The sequence below is a fragment of the Aotus nancymaae genome, unplaced genomic scaffold (assembly GCF_030222135.1).
Source record: "Aotus nancymaae isolate 86718 unplaced genomic scaffold, 86718_ANA_hifiasm-v0.15.2.pri h1tg000006l, whole genome shotgun sequence".
Taxonomy (NCBI): Eukaryota; Metazoa; Chordata; class Mammalia; order Primates; family Aotidae; genus Aotus; species Aotus nancymaae.
Genome location: NW_026988417.1, coordinates 96,387,306 through 96,408,158, shown reverse-complemented (window position 1 = coordinate 96,408,158; position 20,853 = coordinate 96,387,306). Strand labels below are relative to the sequence as shown.

Sequence of the window (20,853 nt, the reverse complement as noted above, 5' to 3'; positions counted from 1 at the left end):
GTCTTAATATGTTTCATAGTATGCAATATTTGAAGAATCTGAAGATGAGATGCACACCTATTACATACCCATCACAGTCACCTTCTTACTTTGGACACTACGGTTAGCAGGTTGAAAACAACTGCATCACACTACATTTTTAAGCAAATCAAAAAATTTATTTGGAGTAATAGCTAAGAAATGGCTTTTTATGGAAACTGGAAAATAAAGCAGAGGAAGTGCAAAAGCTACCCCTTAAGAAATAACTTTAATAGTTAAAAAACTTTCATAGAATTTTACTAAAAAGGAGGCAACATTAGTTTATTTTTTGACAAAGATAAAAATAACCGAACAAGAATCTGGCCTAATAACTTGACATTGGGTTAGTATACTTTCTAGATATAGACGTAAATCTTCAAAGTACATATATTCAGTACAAGTCAAAAATATATAAAATAGTGCTAGACCATCATTTACTTTTTCATGTTCTTGAAAATGAGTAATATACTAAAGAAGTAATTCCTTCTTAAGAATGTCCCTTAAACTATAACCACTTCATAGCACCTTGACTTAGAGAATACACCACATTTTCCAACTCCTATTTATCTATTTATATTCATTATATATAAGTAACCATGACAACAGAATTGTAAATTCTGCTTAAAAAAGACTGTTGACTTTTACTTTAAGTTGGATCCCTGTTATTAGTAATACTTCGAAGAACTTCCCCTTTCAAAGTATAAAAACCAAAGCATTAAATTAGTACATAAAAGTACAGTTTTATTTACAAAATTATTATGTGTTGTATCCTGACGTGGCAGCAAAGATAATATCAAATGTAATCAGAGACTAATACCATTATGAACAGAAATTATGTATATATATAAAATATACAAATATATATAATCTTTTATATATGTAGATTTTATATAATCTTCCATATATAGATTTTATATATAATCTCATATAGAGATTTTATATATATAATTTTTTATATATATAAAGAGATTTTATATATCTTTTATATATATAGAGATTATATATATAAAATATATATAAAAAGATTTTATATATAATACATAACTATATATAAAATATATAAATATATATTATATATAAAGAGATTATATATAAAATCTATATGTAGATTTTATATATAAAAGATTTATATATATAGAGATTTTATATATATAATCTCTTCATAGAGATTTTAATCTCTTTATATATATAATCTTTTTCTATATATAAAGAGATTTTATATATATAATCTTTTTCTATATATAATCTTTTTCTATATATAAAGAGATTTTATATATATAATCTCTATATATAAAGAGATTTTATATATGTAATCTTTTAATATATGTAATCTTTTACATATATAAAGAAATTATATATATATAAAACATATATATGTTTTTTCCTGGAACAACTTAAAAATCAATTTTAAAAAACTGATTAATTCACAATTGGACAGATGTTAAATGGTGAATTTTAAATTCAGCATTACCTTCTCTCTCCTGAAACTTAAGTTGTTACATAAACATTAAAAGTACAGTAAGTTAAAAAACAAAAGAAAATAAAGCCTTGGTTGAGTATAGCTAAAGCTCATATATATAGCAGGTATAATAAGTTGTTCACCAGAACAGGGCATCAAATAACACTGAGTGAACATTATAGCCCACAAAAGAATCAGAAACTTAAAGCCAGGTTGTGGTCATGAATTTTTTTTTTAACCACCCTGCTCCCATGTTCACATGCCCTATCCTAAACAAACTCTAATAATACAAACTAAAACCAAGACATTTTGAATTGATGTTTTGTAAAATGCAGTAACACCTTACCATTAAAGGTGCTAAGGACAAAAGCATTCAGCATACATGCTACAGAGCCTGAGCACTGAAAAATAAAAATCTTATCGTGGCTACAGATCAAAAATTCATACTGAAAAAAGATTTGTCATCTAACATGGAACCTTTCCAATATATTTTAAGGTATACCGAAAAGGCTACTAGCGAAAAATAGTGGTAACAGTGAGATACCATACTTTGTTACATGAAAGCCTAAAGTTTGACAGAAAAATATTCTAATTTGAAAAGTCAACTATATTAAACCCTATCTGCCATTACCAATTCCATCGAGATTAACTAGGTCTTTAAATGTGGGACTGGTAAAAACATTACTTCCAGGATTTAATCAAATAAATCAAACTAAACCAAAACAAGAAAATTAGCTAATATTTAAAGCAGCAGCCTCAACAAATGTGTGATTTATTTTCCTTTTTGTTCAAAGTTTAGTTTTCTTTTTCAGGCCTTATAAATACTAGCTTTCTAAGTCTTCTCTAATAACATAATAAATACCAAATCACAGCGCACATGCTAACAATATTACCTAAAACACTGTTCGTCTGACACACCGCAGGATCTGCTTCTTGGCTGTTCATGCTGATAGTGCTATTTCACTGATTCAACAAATACTTGGTTTTCCTTATGATGCAACTGATGTGGTCCTTAAACGATCCACGAGTTAGAAGACTGTAGCGCTAAAACCTACCTCATTTCTAAGAATCATTAATAGGACTTAACCTGAATGTATAAAAACACAAAAGGGGAGCTTCTAAGTTGAACTTTCTGATGTTCATATTTGAAACGGTTTGGAATGGTTGATCAAACTTTTAAGATCTAAATCAGTGCACTGATACAATAACTAGACATCTCTGGTAAATCACAAGAATTGGTCCAATAGAAGCGTCTCGCAATCTGCTCATCAAATCTAGATCAGCTGTACCAATAAAAACGAATTTCAAGATTTATTTCATAAGCGTTAAATCTCATAAAATCAAGCTATGTCATACCACGTAAGTTCTAAGGCAAATAAAAAACAAAGCCAGCCAAATTTAGGAGCTAAGCTCATGGTATAACACCCTATAAAGAAATGAAAATAACACAAATTGAAAACTATATAGTGAGCATCTTGGGTACAACATGCAATGATACTATCATTTCTATTTTGTCAGCATGACAACTTAATCAATTTATATAATTAGAAGATACACATGCATACCACTATATCTCTATTAAGAGCACATACATTTCATATAAATATATCCTCAAGAAACACTTTTCACATTAAATCAGTTTTTTGACAATAATTTTGCACTGAATAACAATAAATTACAACTCTGTTGTACACCTTAAACTGCTAAAACGGTGTTATGGATGTTTACATAGAGAGTTATAGTAATATGCACAAGCACTTCAATAAAAGTGGTGTGAACAATGTTTAAAGTAAAAAAAAGGGTTTTATAACCAAGGTGTACGGACACTAGGGGGTTTAAGTCTTCTTCGAGGGTGGCCACTGGAGGTGTCAACAGCTGATCGCTCACTCCTACAACTGAGACCACTGGTAGCACTGGATGTCCTGGACGCCCCTCCTGAAAATATACACAGAGGAAATCTCTGAGAAACTCCTCACTTTAGGTCCAGACTAGCTTTTCTTCCACATTCTATGTGTATCTAATAGTCTAATAGCAATGATTCTTGACTAGCAATGTACTTCAGAATTTCCTGTGGAACTTAAAAAATATAATAAACACATCCAGATGCCACACCAGGGGATTTTGATTCACTAGATTGGCACAGAAAACAAACATTTCTAAAAGCTTCTCAAATAATTCATGTGGAAAAAACATCACTTTGTATAACCATTTATATATCTAATCAACAAATAACTTACTGCATTCAGGGATAATGCTAAGCATGAGTTACTCAAATAAGACCCTGTCTTAGTCACTAGACCGTGGAAGCACGGTTTGTAGAAGAAATAAATGGAATTCCTAGTCATTTAAGACTTTAAGACTCATACAGGCGGGCCCTGGAAAGCTGTGGCACTGAGTGGTTTAGTATTACCTTCAAGTTTTTACATAGCTTAGAATGCAAACATGAAGTGACAGCATAGACTTCTGTAAAGGACATTGGCCTTTCTAGATGTTGCACACTCCAGCACTAAATGGTCACTCCATTCCTGTATTCTCTGGGGCACACAACTGGTTGCTAATTTTTGTTTTAGTTATCCAATGAGTAAGAAAAAGCACATATAAGGGCTGGAGGCTATTAGCAATAATTCTTAACTACCTAGGGAGACTGTTTCAGCAGCTTTTAAACAGCACATCTATGCATTTCTTCCTTTAATAAATTTTGAAATTAAAAGTCACCCTTCAATTACCTAAGAACCTACTGATATTTTCAATTGTTTTACCTCCTGGTTTCCTTCCTGCACTGTCATTACATGCTGTAAATGAAATCTCAAAGTAAGTGAATTAATACAAATAAAACAAAACATGACAGTGAAAAATAAAAGAACGCATTCGAGAAGTATCATAATCACATAAGTTACGTTTTTTTGGATATAAGATACAAATAAGTATAAAATAATTCTGAATATGCTTACTTAATGGGCTATATTGGCCAAGGGTGGATCTGGCTCGTCTCGACAATGGTGATGAGTTGAGATAACCCATATTGCGATGATAGTCCATCAGTTGTTCTGAGCGTTTCATACCAACTGTTGGTTTCACAGCCTCAAGCCTCTTTAATAAAGCCTTCAATAAAGACAATCAATTTGAAAGTCAAACAGAAATCATTTTTAACAAGGCAATACATTCTAGAGCCTGACATTCACTTTTTTTTCTTTTTTTTTAAGAGACAAGGTCTTACTCTGTCACCCAGGCTGGCCTTGAACTCCTGAGCTTAAGGGATCCTCCCATCTCAGCCTCTTAAGTAGCTGGGATTACAGGTGAGACCTACCACATCCAGCCAAAATATTTTAAATCATTCCTGACATACCATGTGAAAAACATATTTCAAATAATATAATTTCATAAAAATCCAAAGGTTTTTGCCTATCCCACAGCTAACCAAACCACTATGATATAACAGCTCATCCAGGGGTGTCCAGCAGAGAGATACAGTCATGGGTTCTTAGTTTTTCTGAGATGAGTTCTTAGTATACTCTTTTCTGTGTATCACTACAGACAGAAACTAAAAACCATGGCTTTAGGCTGCTAAAAGCCTAAAACAGAACAACAACAACAAATTATAAAATAAGGTGAGTTAGACAAGCTTGCTAGAGACAGAATTCTTTTGTGCCAGGTTAGTCTTAGGAAAGGTGCTGTAAGTTGAAATAAAATACATTAAACCTGATTTTCTCATAGACATGACATAAATTAGTTATATGCGTACTACTGAATCCTCTTTAAACCTCTCTTGCATTCCCAGTAAAATCTTAGTGCAAATATCAAATTTGTTGGTCATGCCAAAAGACTGTCAAACTCATAATAGAATACAAGTTCTGAATTACTGTGTATTAAGTAGGGCAAACCCAAGAATACCAGTTACTGCAAAATTCATTTAGGCGCACTTAATAGTCCACTCTAAGCATTTTTTCTAAGTCTCTCATATTAATGACTAAAGCCTGTTTACAGTACACTAAAATTCTATCATTCAAGCATCAATGATTACATTTCAGAAAAAGAAAATCATTCATTTCAGTAATAGCATTATTGCTATATCCTAAAAAAAAAAAAAAGAGAATCATAATTAACAAAATCAGTATCTGTAATAGGATACATGGGGAAAAACATTTTAGGAAAAAAAAAAAGTGTGATTTACTTGCCACAGCAGGAATTGTATAATGTAAATACCATATTGGCCCACACCACAAAAATCCATGAGAAAAGCTCAAATCTGAACACTGTATGTGCATTATTTTCAAATCTGTGTTTGTGAGTTTATACTGCATCTGCTTGTACCAATACGTGACAACAAAACACACTCTTCCACACGCATACAAGTACAAGTGATTGCTAAACATTAAGCATAGCTTGATTCCCTCACTCTAGCTTAAAAAAGAAAAAAATGTTACATTACATCGCAACTGTCTTAAAACCGTTTACAGAAACCATTAAATGAATGTGAGTAGTAGCTGAGGAATGATGAAAAAGTGATGGTAATGATATGGTGCAAGTTGGATGGAAAAAGAATGTAGGTATAATGCTGAAATTTGCAAATGCATGGAAAGTCTTATTCTGTGGGCCTTATCTGAATTTTAAACTGATACCAAGAATAAAAAAAATACATAGTGGCACAAGTCCATTGACACCTGGAGGGTCAGGCCTAGAAAGCTTACCTTCAAAGTGCAAATTTTAACAATGGAATGTTTTAGCAGGGACTTAAGGACAATCCTCTTTTTCTTGTTGAAAAGACCAAAGGTGTTCAGGAAGTATTTATTCCTGGGTAAAATTATTTCAGTTTCTTGGTAAAACAAAAATACTTAGTCACAATTACCACCCTCTCATTCACATACACAGAACCATTCTTAGGGGTGTTTGCAGGGAGAAAAAGCCCTTATCTATGTAACACCTAATGGAACTCTTATTTATAATCTAAGTTCTTTGAATCCACTACTTTAAATACCAACATGCACCTCTCTTATCGTCTCCCTCTCCACCCATCTACCCCAGACACCCCCAATGAACCTAGGTATTCTAATGTCTTTGTGTTTTCTCAGCTTCATGAGTAAGGCTGTTGAGTACCACCTCCACTGGATCAAAATTAACACCTGGTGCACATTCTACAGCACCTTTTTTCTTCTCCACAATTGCCCACTTAGTGTTTCTTTTACTCTTCTATAACTATAGTAACTATAAGACTGCTCTCAGGATATAATACCTAACATTTGTAAAATAGTATGCATGATGTAATTGCTTATTAAATGAGATAGGCCCAGTGCCAAGTGCAAGGGCGAAAACAAAGGAAGTAATCCCAAATGTTTGTGACATACAGGAGTTTCAAATTTTCATGAAACATGAATGAATCTTGAATACTGCTAAAGTGATGTGTGGAAGCTATCATGTATCTCAGGTCCCACCAACCTCATTTCACCTAGCTTAGTTTTCTGTTCCTTGCCACATGCAGGGTAATCCTCCCAAAGGGTTCAAGACTACTGTTTTTGTAAATAGTAATCCCTAGCTTCCCAACTCTTGGGATTAGTAGTATAACAAAGAAATGTGCAAAATAGTTGTTACAAGTTTAGGTAAGTATATGGTTACATAGGACTCCACTGGTAACATAAAGAGGGTTAATTTTCAAAAAGGTCTTAATAATTTTAATAGCTTTCTAAATTATTTTAGCTCTGTGTTTACGTGTTCATTAAGGATCTAAATCTAGTTTGAGAGACTACCCAGGTTTAAAATTTCAGCCCAGCTGCATATTTAGTAGCTCTGTGCTAAATTAAGCCTCAGTTTTTTCATCTGTAAGATGTGGATAATAACAGTTATCTACTTCCAAGAACTGTTGTCAGGATTCAATAAGTTAATATTTGGAAGATACTCAGAACAATGTCTAGTGTTTAGTAAGAGCTCAGTAAATATCAGCAATTATTATGAACTAAATCTTATGAAAAAAAATCCTGTGATAATAGTTTTATACGTGAAGATTTTTAACAGTTCCCATATTTATTTTCTTAGAATATAAAACTGTATGATTTCTAATAATCAATGTTTCATACATTTAAGTAGCAGACTAATAATTTGGCCTATTTGAGATGTACTGATCCTTTAAAATAAATTATATACAATTTATTTTAGCTTCCCAGGGCATAATAGAGATTTACTAGTGACTAGAAACTTCACAGAAGATACACTGTATCTGACCCTTGGATACCATTTCCTGTTCTACTGTAGTGATTTAATTGATCTAGTCAAATAAATAATGAAGCTTTCAATATTTTCCTTTAATGGTTTTGTTTTTTTGAAATGGAGTCTGTCTGGCTCTGTTGCCCAGGCTGGAGTCCAGTGGTGGAATCTTGGCTCACTGTAACCTCTGCCTCCTGGGTTGGATGTTCCTCCCACCTTAGCCTCCCAAGTAGCTGGGACCCCACAGGCACGTGCCACCACGCCCAGCTAATTTTTGTATTTTTGGTAGAGCCGGGGTTTTGCCAGGTTGCACAGCCTGGTCTAAAATTCCTTGCCTCAAGCCATCTGCCCACCTTGGCCTCCCAGAGTGCCAGAATTATAGGCATGACCCACTGCATCTGGCCAATGGTCTCTTAATATATAGTTTCCTGGATAAAAAGAATACATATTGTATCTTCCAGACTTACAGCACATCATATGTTTCATACCATATATATCTGTGCCTGCTTTTATGTAATGAAGTTTGAAAATTTGGCTGTATTTAGATTTCCTGTAAGCTAGATGTACAAATCAGTGCAAACACATTTTCTTTGATGACTATGTCAGTTACTTACCAAGTTTTCTCTCTCGATCCTTTGTTGTTCCTTCTGTCTGTTGAGAGCACTGTGATATAACTTTGGGGGATGATCAGCCGATCTAGGAATTATACTTTTGCTTCCTGGTTTTTCTGCCTGTCTTGATAGTTCTTTCAAAAGCCTCTGATTTTCCCGATCTATCTGTCTTACCTCTTCTCTTGTGAAAGAGTAGTTTTTCCCAGGTGCTACTGGAGGCTGATCAAAGTGATGTTTTTGTGGTCCTTTTTTATCTAATTGCAGAAAAGCTACAGAAAAGAACAAAAAAAGGAAAAATGGTCAAACAAAATAGATATGTGGTACATGCTTTTTTTTTGTTTGTTTTTGAGATGGTGTTTCGCTCTTGTCGCCCAGGCTGGAGTGCAATGGCGCAATCTTGGCTCACTGCAACCTCAGCCTCCTGGGTTCAAGAAATTCTCCTGCCTCAGCCTCCCGAGTAGCTGGAATTACAGGCATCCGCCACGATGCCCGGCTAATTTTTGTGTTTTTAGTAGAGATGGGGTTTCATCATGTTGGCCATGCTGGTCTCAAATTCCTGACCTCAGGTGATCCACCTACCTAGACTTCCTGAAGTGCTGGGATTACAGGCATGAGCCACTGTGCCCAGCCCTGTGATACACGCTTTAACACTTAAAAATATGTATTAGTTCATGAAAAAGTGTGTATAAAATAATACTAATGCCAAATGTAAAATCATCTAGATTTTACAACTGTGTAGGGAAAAAATCGGATGTAGCTTAGTATTTTATGCTCACTGGGTTCCTTAGGCATAAAAGCTATACATGAAACAATGAAAGTTATCTTAAAAAATGTATATAGTACTGGTTTTCAGGCAGGTATAATTTACAGACGGTGCCTTTGTTATACCAATTTTATCCTTCCCTACAGCAGTTTAATTGCTGGAAAGGTTAGAAACCTCTGGGTGGAGGCCACTTAATACAATACTTAATTTAGGTACAGTTTTTCTTATTTGGAAGGCATACTTCAAAAAAAAATGTCCTCAGCAATGACTGAGTGAAACAATGCAAAAACTAACTCAGAATATTCCAAAACTCAACCAGAAAATATGCTGCATTTGTAAATCTTAATATTGTCATTAAAACAAATACTTCTACTGTAAAAGTCAAACATTTTATTGCCGATTAAACATAAAGGTGTTTTTAACTAGTAACAATATTTTGCATACTATAAAATTAAATTTGTATCAATATGCTTACTTCTTAAATTTCCGTATCACAATTATCAATAAGCATAATTGTTACTAAACATTTTTTTTTTATTTTATTTTTTTTTTGAGACAGAGTTTCGCTCTTGTTACCCAGGCTGGAGTGCAATGGCGCGATCTCGGCTCACCGCAAACTCCGCCTCCTGGGTTCAGGCAATTCTCCTGCCTCAGCCTCCTGAGTAGCTGGGATTACAGGCACACGCCACCATGCCCAGCTAATTTTTTGTATTTTTAGTAGAGACAGGGTTTCACCACGTTGACCAGGATGGTCTCGATCTCTTGACCTTGTGATCCACCCGCCTCGGCCTCCCAAAGTGTTGGGATTACAGGCGTGAGCCACCGTGCCCGGCCCCTATTACTAAACATTTATAAAAAACATCAACAAGTATTAAATTTGCTGAATGTTTCAGGTTAAGTATATACTGAAAAGGAATACACTGAGGCTGGGCACGGTGGTTTGCAGGGCAGCTTGCAATCCCAGCACTTTGGGAAGTTGAAGGGGGTGGACTGCCTGAGCTCAGGAGTTTGAGACCAGCCTGGGCAACACAGTGAAACCCCGTCTCTACTAAAGTACAAAAAAATTAGCCAGGCATGGTGGTGTGCGCCTGTAGTCCCAGCTACTTGGGAGGCTGAGGCAGGAGAATTGCTTGAACCCGGGAAGCGCAGGTCACAGTGAGCCAAGATCGCCATACTGCACTCCACTCCAGCCTGGGTGACAGAGCGAGACTCTGTCTCCAAAAAGAAAGAAATACACTATATCAGATTAACAGACAGGAATATTTGATCTGGTTTTTAAACAATATTTTAAAATTAGCCATTATTTGTTTTTATTTGACTGTCCTTATGTTAATTTTTTAAATATGTTTAGCATTTTATGCTGTGGCATTTTTAATTCCCCATTTAAAAACAAGTACGGGCCAGACAAGATGGCTCACACCTGTGATCCCAGCACTTTGGAAGACTGAAGCAGGAGGATCACCTGAGGTCAGGAGTTCGAGACCAGCCTGGCCAACATGGTAAAACACCATCTCTACTAAAAGTACAAAAATTAGCTGGGCATGGTGGCACACACATGTAATTCCAGCTACTTGGGAGGCTGAGGCAGAACTGCTTGAACCTGGGAGGCGGAGGTTGCAGTGAGCCAAGATTATACCAGTGCACTCCAGCCTGGGCGATAGAGCAAGACTCCATATCAAAAATTAAGAAATAATAAAAATAAGTATGGTGCAGAAAAGTTACATCACTTGAGCAAGGTCACAAAAATAGTAACTCTACTTCCCTACATTTAAACCAAAGACTATCAAAGAGTATAGAAAATTTAAAAAATAAACTAACAGTGGCTTCCTAGTAGGAAAATTAAGAAATTAATGACTGGTAATTTGCTGAAAACTATACCAAGTTAGTGACAAAACCTGGATAAGAACACATTTAGAGAAATAGATTTAGATGCATAAAACATGTTAAATTATCTTGCCTCCAAGAAACAAACATTTTACAGAATAAGTCTTCTAGATTAATTTATCTACAAACCCTTTAAAATTCAATTCTAAAGGAAATTAATAGTAAGCTATTTTTCCCTAATGGTTTTTGTCTTTTTTTTAAAGACAGGGTCTTGCTCTGTCACCCAGGCTGGAGTGCTGTGGCATAATCTTGGTTCCTTGAAGGCTCTGCCTTCGTGGTTCAAGTGATTCTCCTGCCTCAGCCTCCTGAGTAGCTAGAATTACAGGTGCCCATCACCACACCCGGCTAATTTTTGTATTTTTAATAAAGACAGGGTTTCATCACGTTGGCCTGGCTGGTTTCGGACTCCTGACCTCAGGCGATCCACCCACCTTGGTATCCCAAAGTGCTGGGATTACAGGTGTGAGCCACTGCACCAGGCTGAAGGGTGGGTTTTGATCAAAGGGGAGCATGAAGCAAATTTTCTAGGATGATGGAAATGTTCTCTGTTTTGTATTAGTTACTATTGCTCTGCTAACACATCACCACAAAACTTAGTTGTGTGAAGCAGCAATCTGCGAAGACTCAAACACCAGATCAAAGTGCCTACCTATGGCACGGGAAACAAGGTGCTCCCGTAACAAAATTAGCACAAGTGGACCAGCTTTGGGTGGACAGCAGAGCTGCAAGAGCCTGGAGAAGACTGTTAATGAAGTCTGAGAGGATGAAATGGCCAAATGTTTAGCAACACTGTGCCTGTGGTGTTAAGGGAAATGTGAAAGCTAACAACTGCATTGGTAGGCCTGGCCTAGCAGATCTCCAAGCAGGATGCTCAAAGTACTGGTGGTTTATTTTACCCACAATAAGAATGGACAAAGAGAGATGAACTAAAAAAAAATAATAAAAAGAACTGGCCCGTTTTCAAGCAAAATTTAGAAGGAATATAAAAAAGCCAAAACTTACGCAGTGTAAAAGTAACTGCTCCTCATCCCTAGTCTCTCCCAGGAGATTCTCAAAGTACTCAGAGAGATGTAACGGAGAAACCACACCTGAGGAATCTCAGCTGCACCTGGACCTGATTTAGATCCTGGCTCTCTAAGTTAGGGGCATCTGTGGAAAGGGTGGGTGCATTTTTGCATATGGGAAGAATGTAAATCAATCTGTGGCCAGAAGTTGGACTGAAGAGATTTTAAGATATAAAATCTTTAAATTAAATATTATACTTTACATTATTTGACACTTCTCCCATTAAGAAGTAGGGTTTATGCCCTTTTGTGTTAACTCTAGAAGGGTTTATGAATGACCATTTCAACCAACAGAGCATGAAAGAAATGATGCTATGTGACTTTTGAGGCTAGGTCATAAAAGGCAACGAGGTTTCTGCCTTGTTTCCCGGAACACACGTGCTTAGAACCCTGAGCCACCATGTAAGATGTCCAACTATGCTAAGGTTGAGACATGTGAGGAAGCCAGGCCACACGGAGAAGCCCATGTGGGCCCTTTAGTTCTGGTTTTCAGGTTGTACCAAGCCCAGGCACCTGATGTGAGTACACAGCATTCAGTTGACTGTAGTCCCAGCCACGGAGTCACCCTTACCTTTGAGTCTCTCTCTTCCCTAAGTGTTGGGGTAGTCTGTTATGTAGCAACAAGTAACTGATTACTTCATCACTTCTAAAAATCACTGTGTGACAGACAAAATACCTGTGGCCAAGAGCATCCCACAAGCAAATGGCTAGTTTGTTATTTGGTTTATATTGATTATCTATCTCCCATGGTGATATGGCTTCCCAAATGTTATTGTCCAGTTCTGTTTTGCCTTTATCATACATTTCAAATCAATGACATTTATCTTTTTGGCCCATTTACTAATGTGAAACACCCTTCTCCGTTTCTTTTAGTGATTTTCATATCTTGAGTTCTATTTTGTATATTAATAGGATTGATACACTTTTACTTTCTCCTTGTTAAAGGAGATATGCCTGGCATATATTTTTCTAGCCCTTATTTTCATTCTTCCTATACTATTTTAAATATCCTTTTAGGCTGAATTTTGTTTACTTTTTTCCCAATTCTGTTGGCATATTATGAGCACTCATATTTAGCATAACAGAAACCCTATCAGACAGGGCTAGTGTTTTATTTTTTTACTGTGGCAAAACACACGGAACACAAAATTTACCAAGTTAACCATTTTTAAGTATACAGTTCAGTGGTACTGAATGCATTCATACTTCATAACCACCACCACCCATTTCCAAAACTCCTTCCATTGTGTAAAACAAATTCTGTATCCATTAAACACTGACTCCCCACTGCTCCTTTCCCTTGGTCTCTGGAAGCCACCATTTGTCTCTATAATTTTGACTACTCCAAGTATCTCATGTAATCATACAGCACTTGTCTTTCTGAGACTGCCTTATTGCACTTAGCATAATGTCCTAAGGTTCACCCACATAGCATTATGTCAGAATTTCCTTCATTTTTAAGGCTAAGCAATACTTCTGGTTTAATTTTTTAATGTGCTTCTGATAAGTTAAAACCACCCACTTACATTGTTTGTACTCTTTTTCTATAATCTTTAATGAAACTTTTGTTACTTTTTTTTCCTCATTCTTTTCTATTTTGGAAGACCGACTAAGTTTAAAAAATTTTTTCTCTAAGATCTTATCCAAAATTTTGTAGCATTATGAATAATCACCTATTCTAGTTCCATTCTCCTAGACCTCAGGAACCCCTTACGCCCCCCTAAAGACTGAGGTAGATGTATGTGGATTACATCTACCAGTATTTACCACACTAGAAATTAAGTGTTTTAAAGATATTAATTCCTCTAAAAATAATAAACCAATTATATGTTAACACAACATTTTTATTTTAAAAAGTCAGCAAGTGGCAGAGTTTAAGAGTTTTGCAACTCGCTTAATGCCTGGCTCAAAACCCCATCTCTACTAAAAATACAAAAATTAGCTGGGCATGGTGGTGCATGCCTGTAATCCCAGCGACTGGAGAGGCTGAGGCATGAGAATTGCTTGAACCTGGGAGGCGGAGGTTGCAGTCAGCAGAGATCATGCCACTGCATTCCAGCCTGGGTAACAGAGTGAGACTCCATCTCAAGAAAATAAAAATAAATAAATAAATAACAAGCAAATCAAGGCATAGTCTTATTAGTGAAAACAGTTTTGTCCTCAAAGATCCTAAAATCATCAAGCTTGCTCTTTTAAGAGTTTGAAGTATTACATTCTTCAGCTGAGTCTGGTGCCTCTCTGTTGATTTTTGCTTTTCTCAAATGTTTGGCAATACTTGTAGTGTGTTGAGGGTATTGAGATTTCCTGCAGTTTGCCAGGAAGCAAGGATGAAATGTGCTTCCAGGCAGGACATGCTGGCAGCAAATCTCCGCACAGGCAGCTCCTTCCTTAGGGAGTGTAACAGGGCCTGTATCTTTCCCTTGAACAAGGCCCTTTACTTCAATCCCTCACACGCTGGTATCATTTTAGCAAAAAATAGCAGTTTCTCTGCTCATCAATGCTTCTTTAATCTCATTTCTTTCATTTTTCTCCTCAAAATACATCCTGGAGTGTTTATTTCATAGTCTATATAGTAAATTTTGAGGCCATGTATTTCTAAAATGTTTTAAATTTTGCCATTTCAGATTCTTTTTAAAGTGACCTAATTTTATGTACACAAAATATGAAACATACCTTCAAATCTAGTCTGGTCAACAACTTCAACGCTCTCCAAATAGGTGAGATTCATGCCATAACTTGATGTCTAAACTTCTGCTTACTACTCCGCTTTTTGCCCTCTCTGCCTATTCAAGCATTTATAGCTCAAGGTCAAGGATCTAATTCTGACCATTTTTTGACATTTACAAGCAAAGACAGCTTTTGATGGAGGTGGGAAATTCCCCAAGTAGCTACCCTTGAGCTAAAAGAGGCTGAATATTCAGAAATTCTACTAATCTTTAAAGATCCGCTTTAAAGTCCTGTATCTAATAATGTCAGTCTACAATGATCTTCCCTTCTGCCAATATTTCTCACAGAACCTTAAGAACTCTGAAGTCAGAATGGACCTTAGCAACCTTTATCAACAATCTCCTCCTACAAGTAAAGTGCCTGCCGCTCAGAACAGCTGCTGGCTTCTTTGTGACCATGTCGCTAACATCCAGAAGCCTACATTTTTTTATTCCACTTTCAAAACTGTCTTCACCTTGGTTCAACGCTGCTTCATTATTCCATGCTCGATACTGACAGATTTAATTTTACATTCTTTTATTACTCTTTGTTTCATAGGCTTAATATTTTACAGTTCAAATCTCCATTTCATAAACAACAAAAGTTATTTTAAACCAATAAATGTTAATGTGGTTGGCTCTACAGGTATCCCTCATTATCTGAACCCTCCCTAATACCTGCTGTTAACAACTTGCAAAATCATTTACTCAGTCTTCACTACCTTAAGCAGTAAATTGTCTTACTGCAGCTCTGTACTGAAGTGCCTGACGATGTTTAAACTGAAAGGATGTAGAGAGGATACTGCATCCCTGCCTCGGCTGTGCTCCGATAGGCTCACATGTCGTCTATCACTATCATCCTCCCCACACTAAGTGGATTTCTGTTCCAAGAAGTGGAAAAGGCTGTGAAGAAGTTAGGTAAGCCAAAGCAGCCTAGAAAAGCCTATTTAGCCGAAGTTAAAAGTGATAAAGTGTACTGAGAGATGAATGTAGAAAAGGCACAAGCCCGGCTATGCATACACAGCCATCTACCATGACCACAGCTGCAGTTATATACTGGAAAATAAAGAAAAAATAGGAAAAGAATTTTGGATCTGAAAAACTTCACTGTGTAAATCAAGCATGATAATTTTGAAAAATCATGGCAATACCTTATATAATAGACTGTCATAATTCGTGTTTAAAATGCTTGACTATTATACAGAATCCTCGGTGGACTGTTATATTATGGACTCCAATAACAGATGTACCAACTGGCAAAATGCATATTTGTTCCTGTGCCTTCAAGAGCCCTGAGTGCCACCTACTGGCATGTCTCTTCTATCAGGGGCTCCTTACTATGCAGTACTATAAATAAAGCTTCCTTTCTACATTTTAGCTCACCATTTGTTTTAAATGTTTTTCAACAGTATTTCGATTTAATTATAATTGGGGAACTCTTCAGGCGTTTGGGGTAGGATTATTTTTCCTATTTAAAAGTTAAAAATATTTATGTTCTCTATATCCAATTAAGTTTCAGAAATGGGTTAGACAGGAAGAGTGAAGAATGCTTTATTTTCAATGGAACCAAACAGTTTACTCAGTGTCTTGATATTCAGACCAGGGTCCGTAGATCAGCAGCATGGTATCACCAGTAGGGGCTGGTTACAAATACCGATTTAGCTCTTACCTTAGTTTTACTGAACCAGAATCTGCATTTTAACAGTATCTGTGGGTTAACTGGATGCATATTAAAGTTTGAGAAGCTCTGTCGGACAAAATTGGCTGCCCAATTACTGTACACCTATCTTCCTCCTACTCAACAGATCCCTGACTTCCAGGGTGAGCCTGATTGGCCCAGGATAATCCCATTTCCCTTGCCAATGACTGCTTCAGTAATGGGAGTGTAAACCATTCTGGGCAAGGAGACCTAAGTGGAAGTTGACTGGGAGAAATTTCTTTAAAACGTTTCCTCCGTTCCAAGAGTCAGGGAAGACACACTGTCTCTTTCATTGGACAATGTTGTGTCTGAAGATGAAAACTGAAAACGGCTGCAGATATCTCCTAGCAGCCTAAAAATGAAGCCAACACCAGGGCCGGAGGAATGCAGTGCTAGAAATAGGTCCCTGGTGACGTTTTTGAGCCCCTCAGTCCATCAGCCCCGAAGCCTATTCTATCTTTGGGCGACCTGTTATATGAGAAACATTGTTTCATTCGGAATTCCTTTCTTGTATTCAAAATCCTGGATAATCATTGATGACCCTGAACAAAGAGCCCAAAAATCAGACTATTTTCTATTAGATGTTTTTTTTTTTAAACTTGACAAATTCCAAGAGTTGGGTGTTTTCGTCCTATATAAAGCTTTTTATTGGCTGAAACAATATCTTATTTTTGTATGATCTTTTTTATCCTCATTCCTAGGATACTAAAGTGGGGTTTTTAATTTGTGAGATCAAATAGTACTTGTAAAATTTTTAAAAATGGAAGTGTCTCCTTAAAAATAATGATTTAGTCAAACAAGCCCATATTTAAAAAATAAAGCCTATTAGACATATTAAATATTTTATCTTCTAGAACATTTCTCTCTTCAATATCTAAGTTTTGACCTAATTTTATGAGAATGATATTTTTTAATGCCAAACAATAGGCTGCTACTTTTAATACATTTCTTATTTGCCCCAAGAAACGAGTGCTGGCAGTGAGCTGCACTTTTTTCTTCTTTCCTGAACAGGAAATGGCTTAAACACATATAAATCACAGTAAAAATTATTAAAGAAGAGCAAGGCAGCAAATTTGACACACAAGAAAAAAAAAATATATCAAGATACATGTTATTACACAGTATTAGTGAACAATCTCCATTAGTTCATGAATTTTTTTTAAATTTCCAACACCATCCAATTTTTGCATTACAAATACCATTTTAAAGAACACTTCTGTCACTTCAAGGAAAACAGTTGACAGTATTTGTTACCAATAATAAAATTTGAGCTTTTTAGCAAAAAAGAGTATTTTGGGTAAACTTATACCTGCCACCAAGAGTTTGACACCTTCTCAAGAGCTTTCTGATGCAACTGGTAGTGATATTAACAACTATGATTTCTATATATGTATTCTGAAATTTGCCAACTTTTTTTTTTTTTGAGACAGGGTCTTGCTCTGTCTCCTAGGTTGAAATCCAGTGGCGTGATCTCAGTTCACTGCAACCTCCAACTCCCTGGCTCAAGTGAGCCTCCTATCTCAGTCTTCCCCAGTAGCTGGGACTACAGTAGCACACACTACCATGCCTAGCTAATTTTTGTATTTTTTGTAGAAACAAGGTTTCACCATGTTGCTGGGCTCAAGTGATCTGCTCAACTCTACCACCCAAAATGTCGGGATGACAGCCGTACCCACTGTGCCTGGCCTGCCAACATTTGTAAGCTCAGTGAAACAATACTTTCCAAATACCCAATATGCACATTAAAAATCAATTAAGAAAGATCAATATGTTTTAATGTAAAAGACTATGAAATGCAAGATGAAAAGTTAATTGAGATTAATTTCAGATTTCACATTGCAACTAACATCTAAGAAACTACTACTTGCAGGCCGGGCGAGGTGGCACACCCCTGTAATCCCAGCACTTTGTGAGGCCAAGGTGGGCCGGAGTTCCAGACCAGCCTGGCCAACATGGTGAAACCCCATCTTTACTAAAAATACAAAAATTAGCTGGGCCACCATGGTGGCACACGCCTGTAATCCCAGCTACTTGGGAGGCTGAGGCTAGAGAACTGCTTGAACCTGGGAGGCAGAGATGGCAGTGAGCCAAAATCATGCCACTGGAATCCAGCCTGGGCGACAGAGAGACTGTTTAAAAAAAAAAAGAAACTACTACTTGTGGTATCAAAAAAAAAATCCACAGTAAACTGAAAAGGTTATTAAAATGCTCCTCCATTTTTGAACCACATTTTATATATGCCCGATTTTCTGTACACCCTTTAGCCAATGATATATAGATTATAATAGATATACAATAGATTATAAGCAGAAGCCGATTTCAGAATCTAGCTATGTTCTATTAAACCAGACACTACATTAGCAAAAATCACTAATGTTTTGGATATACAGCTTTTTCATGATGGTTACTTACATTATATAGTAACTATATAATGAGTTTATTGCTTCTATTAAATCAACACTTTTTTAATTTTTAATTTCTAATATGGTAAATATTTATGGATATAAGCTATAACCTATATAAACAAAAGCTCTTTGGAATCTTCAATAATTTTTATGAATGTAAAAGGGTCCTAAAACCAACATATTTAAAAATTGTTGTTAGAGCACTTGAGGTTGGTGCTGGAAACCCAGAAGAGCTGGAGACAGCTGCAGCCTGCTGTCCATCAACCCAATGAATCACCCACCCAGGGAATCATATGCTCTAGCTTAACTAATCAACACACAGACAAAATTCATATATAATTTTTTTTTTGAAATGGAGTCTTGCTCTGTCATCCAAGCTGCTACGCAGTGGCATAATCTCTGCTCACTGCAACCTCCACCTCCCAGGCTCAAGCAATTCTCATGTCTCAGCCTCCAGAATACCTGAGAATATAGGCGTGTGTCACCATGCTTGGCTAATTTTTTGTATTATTTGTAGAGACGGAGTTTTGCCATGTTAGCCAGGCTGCTCTCAAACTCCTCAAGCAGTCTGCCCACCTTGGCCTCCAAAGGTGCTGGGATTACATGTGCGAGCCACTGCTCCAGGTCAGATGCTATTTTTTTTATTTTTATTTTTTGAGATGGGAGTTTCAACTCTGTTGCCTGGGCTGGAGTGCAGTGGCACGACCTCAGCTCACGGCAACCTCTGCCTCCTGGGTTCAAGTGATTCTCCTGCCTCAGCCTCCCGAGTAGATGGGATTACAGGTGCCCACCACTACACCCAGCTAATTTTTTCTATTTTTAGTAGAGATGGGGTTTCACCATTTGGCTATGCTGGTCTCAAACTCCTGACCTTGTGATTTGCCTGCTTTGGCCTCCCAAAGTGCTGGGATTACAGGTGTGAGCCACTGCACCCAGCCTTCAGATGTTATTTTAATATAAGAGTAAGTCACTGAAGAGTAGAAACTAGTAGGATTGATTTACTTTTCTTTTTTAAAATTTACTTTGTAAAAGATCACTTTAGTTCTTATGGGAGGAAGTAGAGAGCCTAAAAAAAGAAACTCTTTAATGCTGAAAGTTCTAAGAGGCTGATGAGCATTTATTGGGAAAGATGTATGGAGTGGAGGCTTAGCCACCAAATGGTGATGGCCTGCACTAAGAGTGTGATTTTTCAGAGACTCTAAACAATCAATAGGTACAATCAGAGAAAGAGGGAAAAAATACCTACAAATGTGCCAGATGCAGTGGTGCACACCCGTAATCCCAGCCCTTTGGGAGGCTGAGGTAGGAGGTTTGCTTGAGCCCAGGAGTTTGAGGTGGTCCATGCAACACAGTGAAACCTGTCTCTACAAATGAAAAACATTAGCCAGGTATGGTGGGGCATGACTGTGGTTCTCGGTACTTGGGAGGCTGAGGCAGGAGGATTACTTAAGCCCAGGAGGTCAAGGCTGCAGTGAGCTGTGGTCATGCCACTTCACTCCAGCCTGGATGACAGAGCAAGACCTTGTCTCAAAAACAAAAAACAAAACCTACAAAAGAGGGAACATCAAGTGTGAACTGTTCCTAAATACACCTAGTCAATTTGACCATGAGTTACTCTACTAACAAGGTATTTATGCCCTTACATTGCTACCATATGTAATTTATGTAGCCAAAGACTTATTCTTCAACATTTCAAACAAAGGAAGACAGAGAATTCTATTTACAAGTTAAAAACTTTATCATCAACTGACCTAAAACCTACCCAATAATATTAGTTCTATTAACTAGTCCAAAGATAAACTTTGAAGTTGCTCTTATTTGAACTGGAAAATTGTTATTTTCAAACTAAATATAAATAATAATAAATTGCAACAGAAATAAAGCAAAAAAAGACTATTCTAATAGTCATATCTTAAAGTAACTTAATGTTGTTATTTCATCAATTTGGTAATTATTTTTAAGCAATGCTCTTTAGCCTTTAACTAAAAATCTGAACAGTCCTCTTTAGTTTACTCTGAGTTCTCTCATTTGCCAGCATTCTTGCCACTGT

General features: G+C 36.5%; 1 protein-coding gene and 1 long non-coding RNA gene across 2 annotated transcripts in view; one reads left to right on the top strand and one right to left on the bottom strand.

Moving 5' to 3' along the window:
- Window positions 1-2,980: 2,980 nt before the first annotated feature.
- Window positions 2,981-20,853, bottom strand: part of CFAP97 (cilia and flagella associated protein 97) — a 31,559-nt gene continuing 13,686 nt past the window's right edge. The window contains exons 3-5 of the mRNA XM_012452850.3: window positions 8,287-8,552; window positions 4,429-4,579; window positions 2,981-3,412 (exon numbers count right to left, since the gene is read on the bottom strand). Of these exons, the coding sequence (XP_012308273.2) occupies window positions 3,282-3,412; window positions 4,429-4,579; window positions 8,287-8,552 (548 nt within the window). The 3' untranslated portion in view covers window positions 2,981-3,281. The remainder of the gene's footprint in view (window positions 3,413-4,428; window positions 4,580-8,286; window positions 8,553-20,853) is intronic.
- LOC105717569 (uncharacterized) lies at window positions 10,654-16,076 on the top strand. Its single transcript, XR_001107554.2, has 2 exons — window positions 10,654-14,711; window positions 15,449-16,076. It is a non-coding gene; the product is annotated as an uncharacterized LOC105717569 (long non-coding RNA).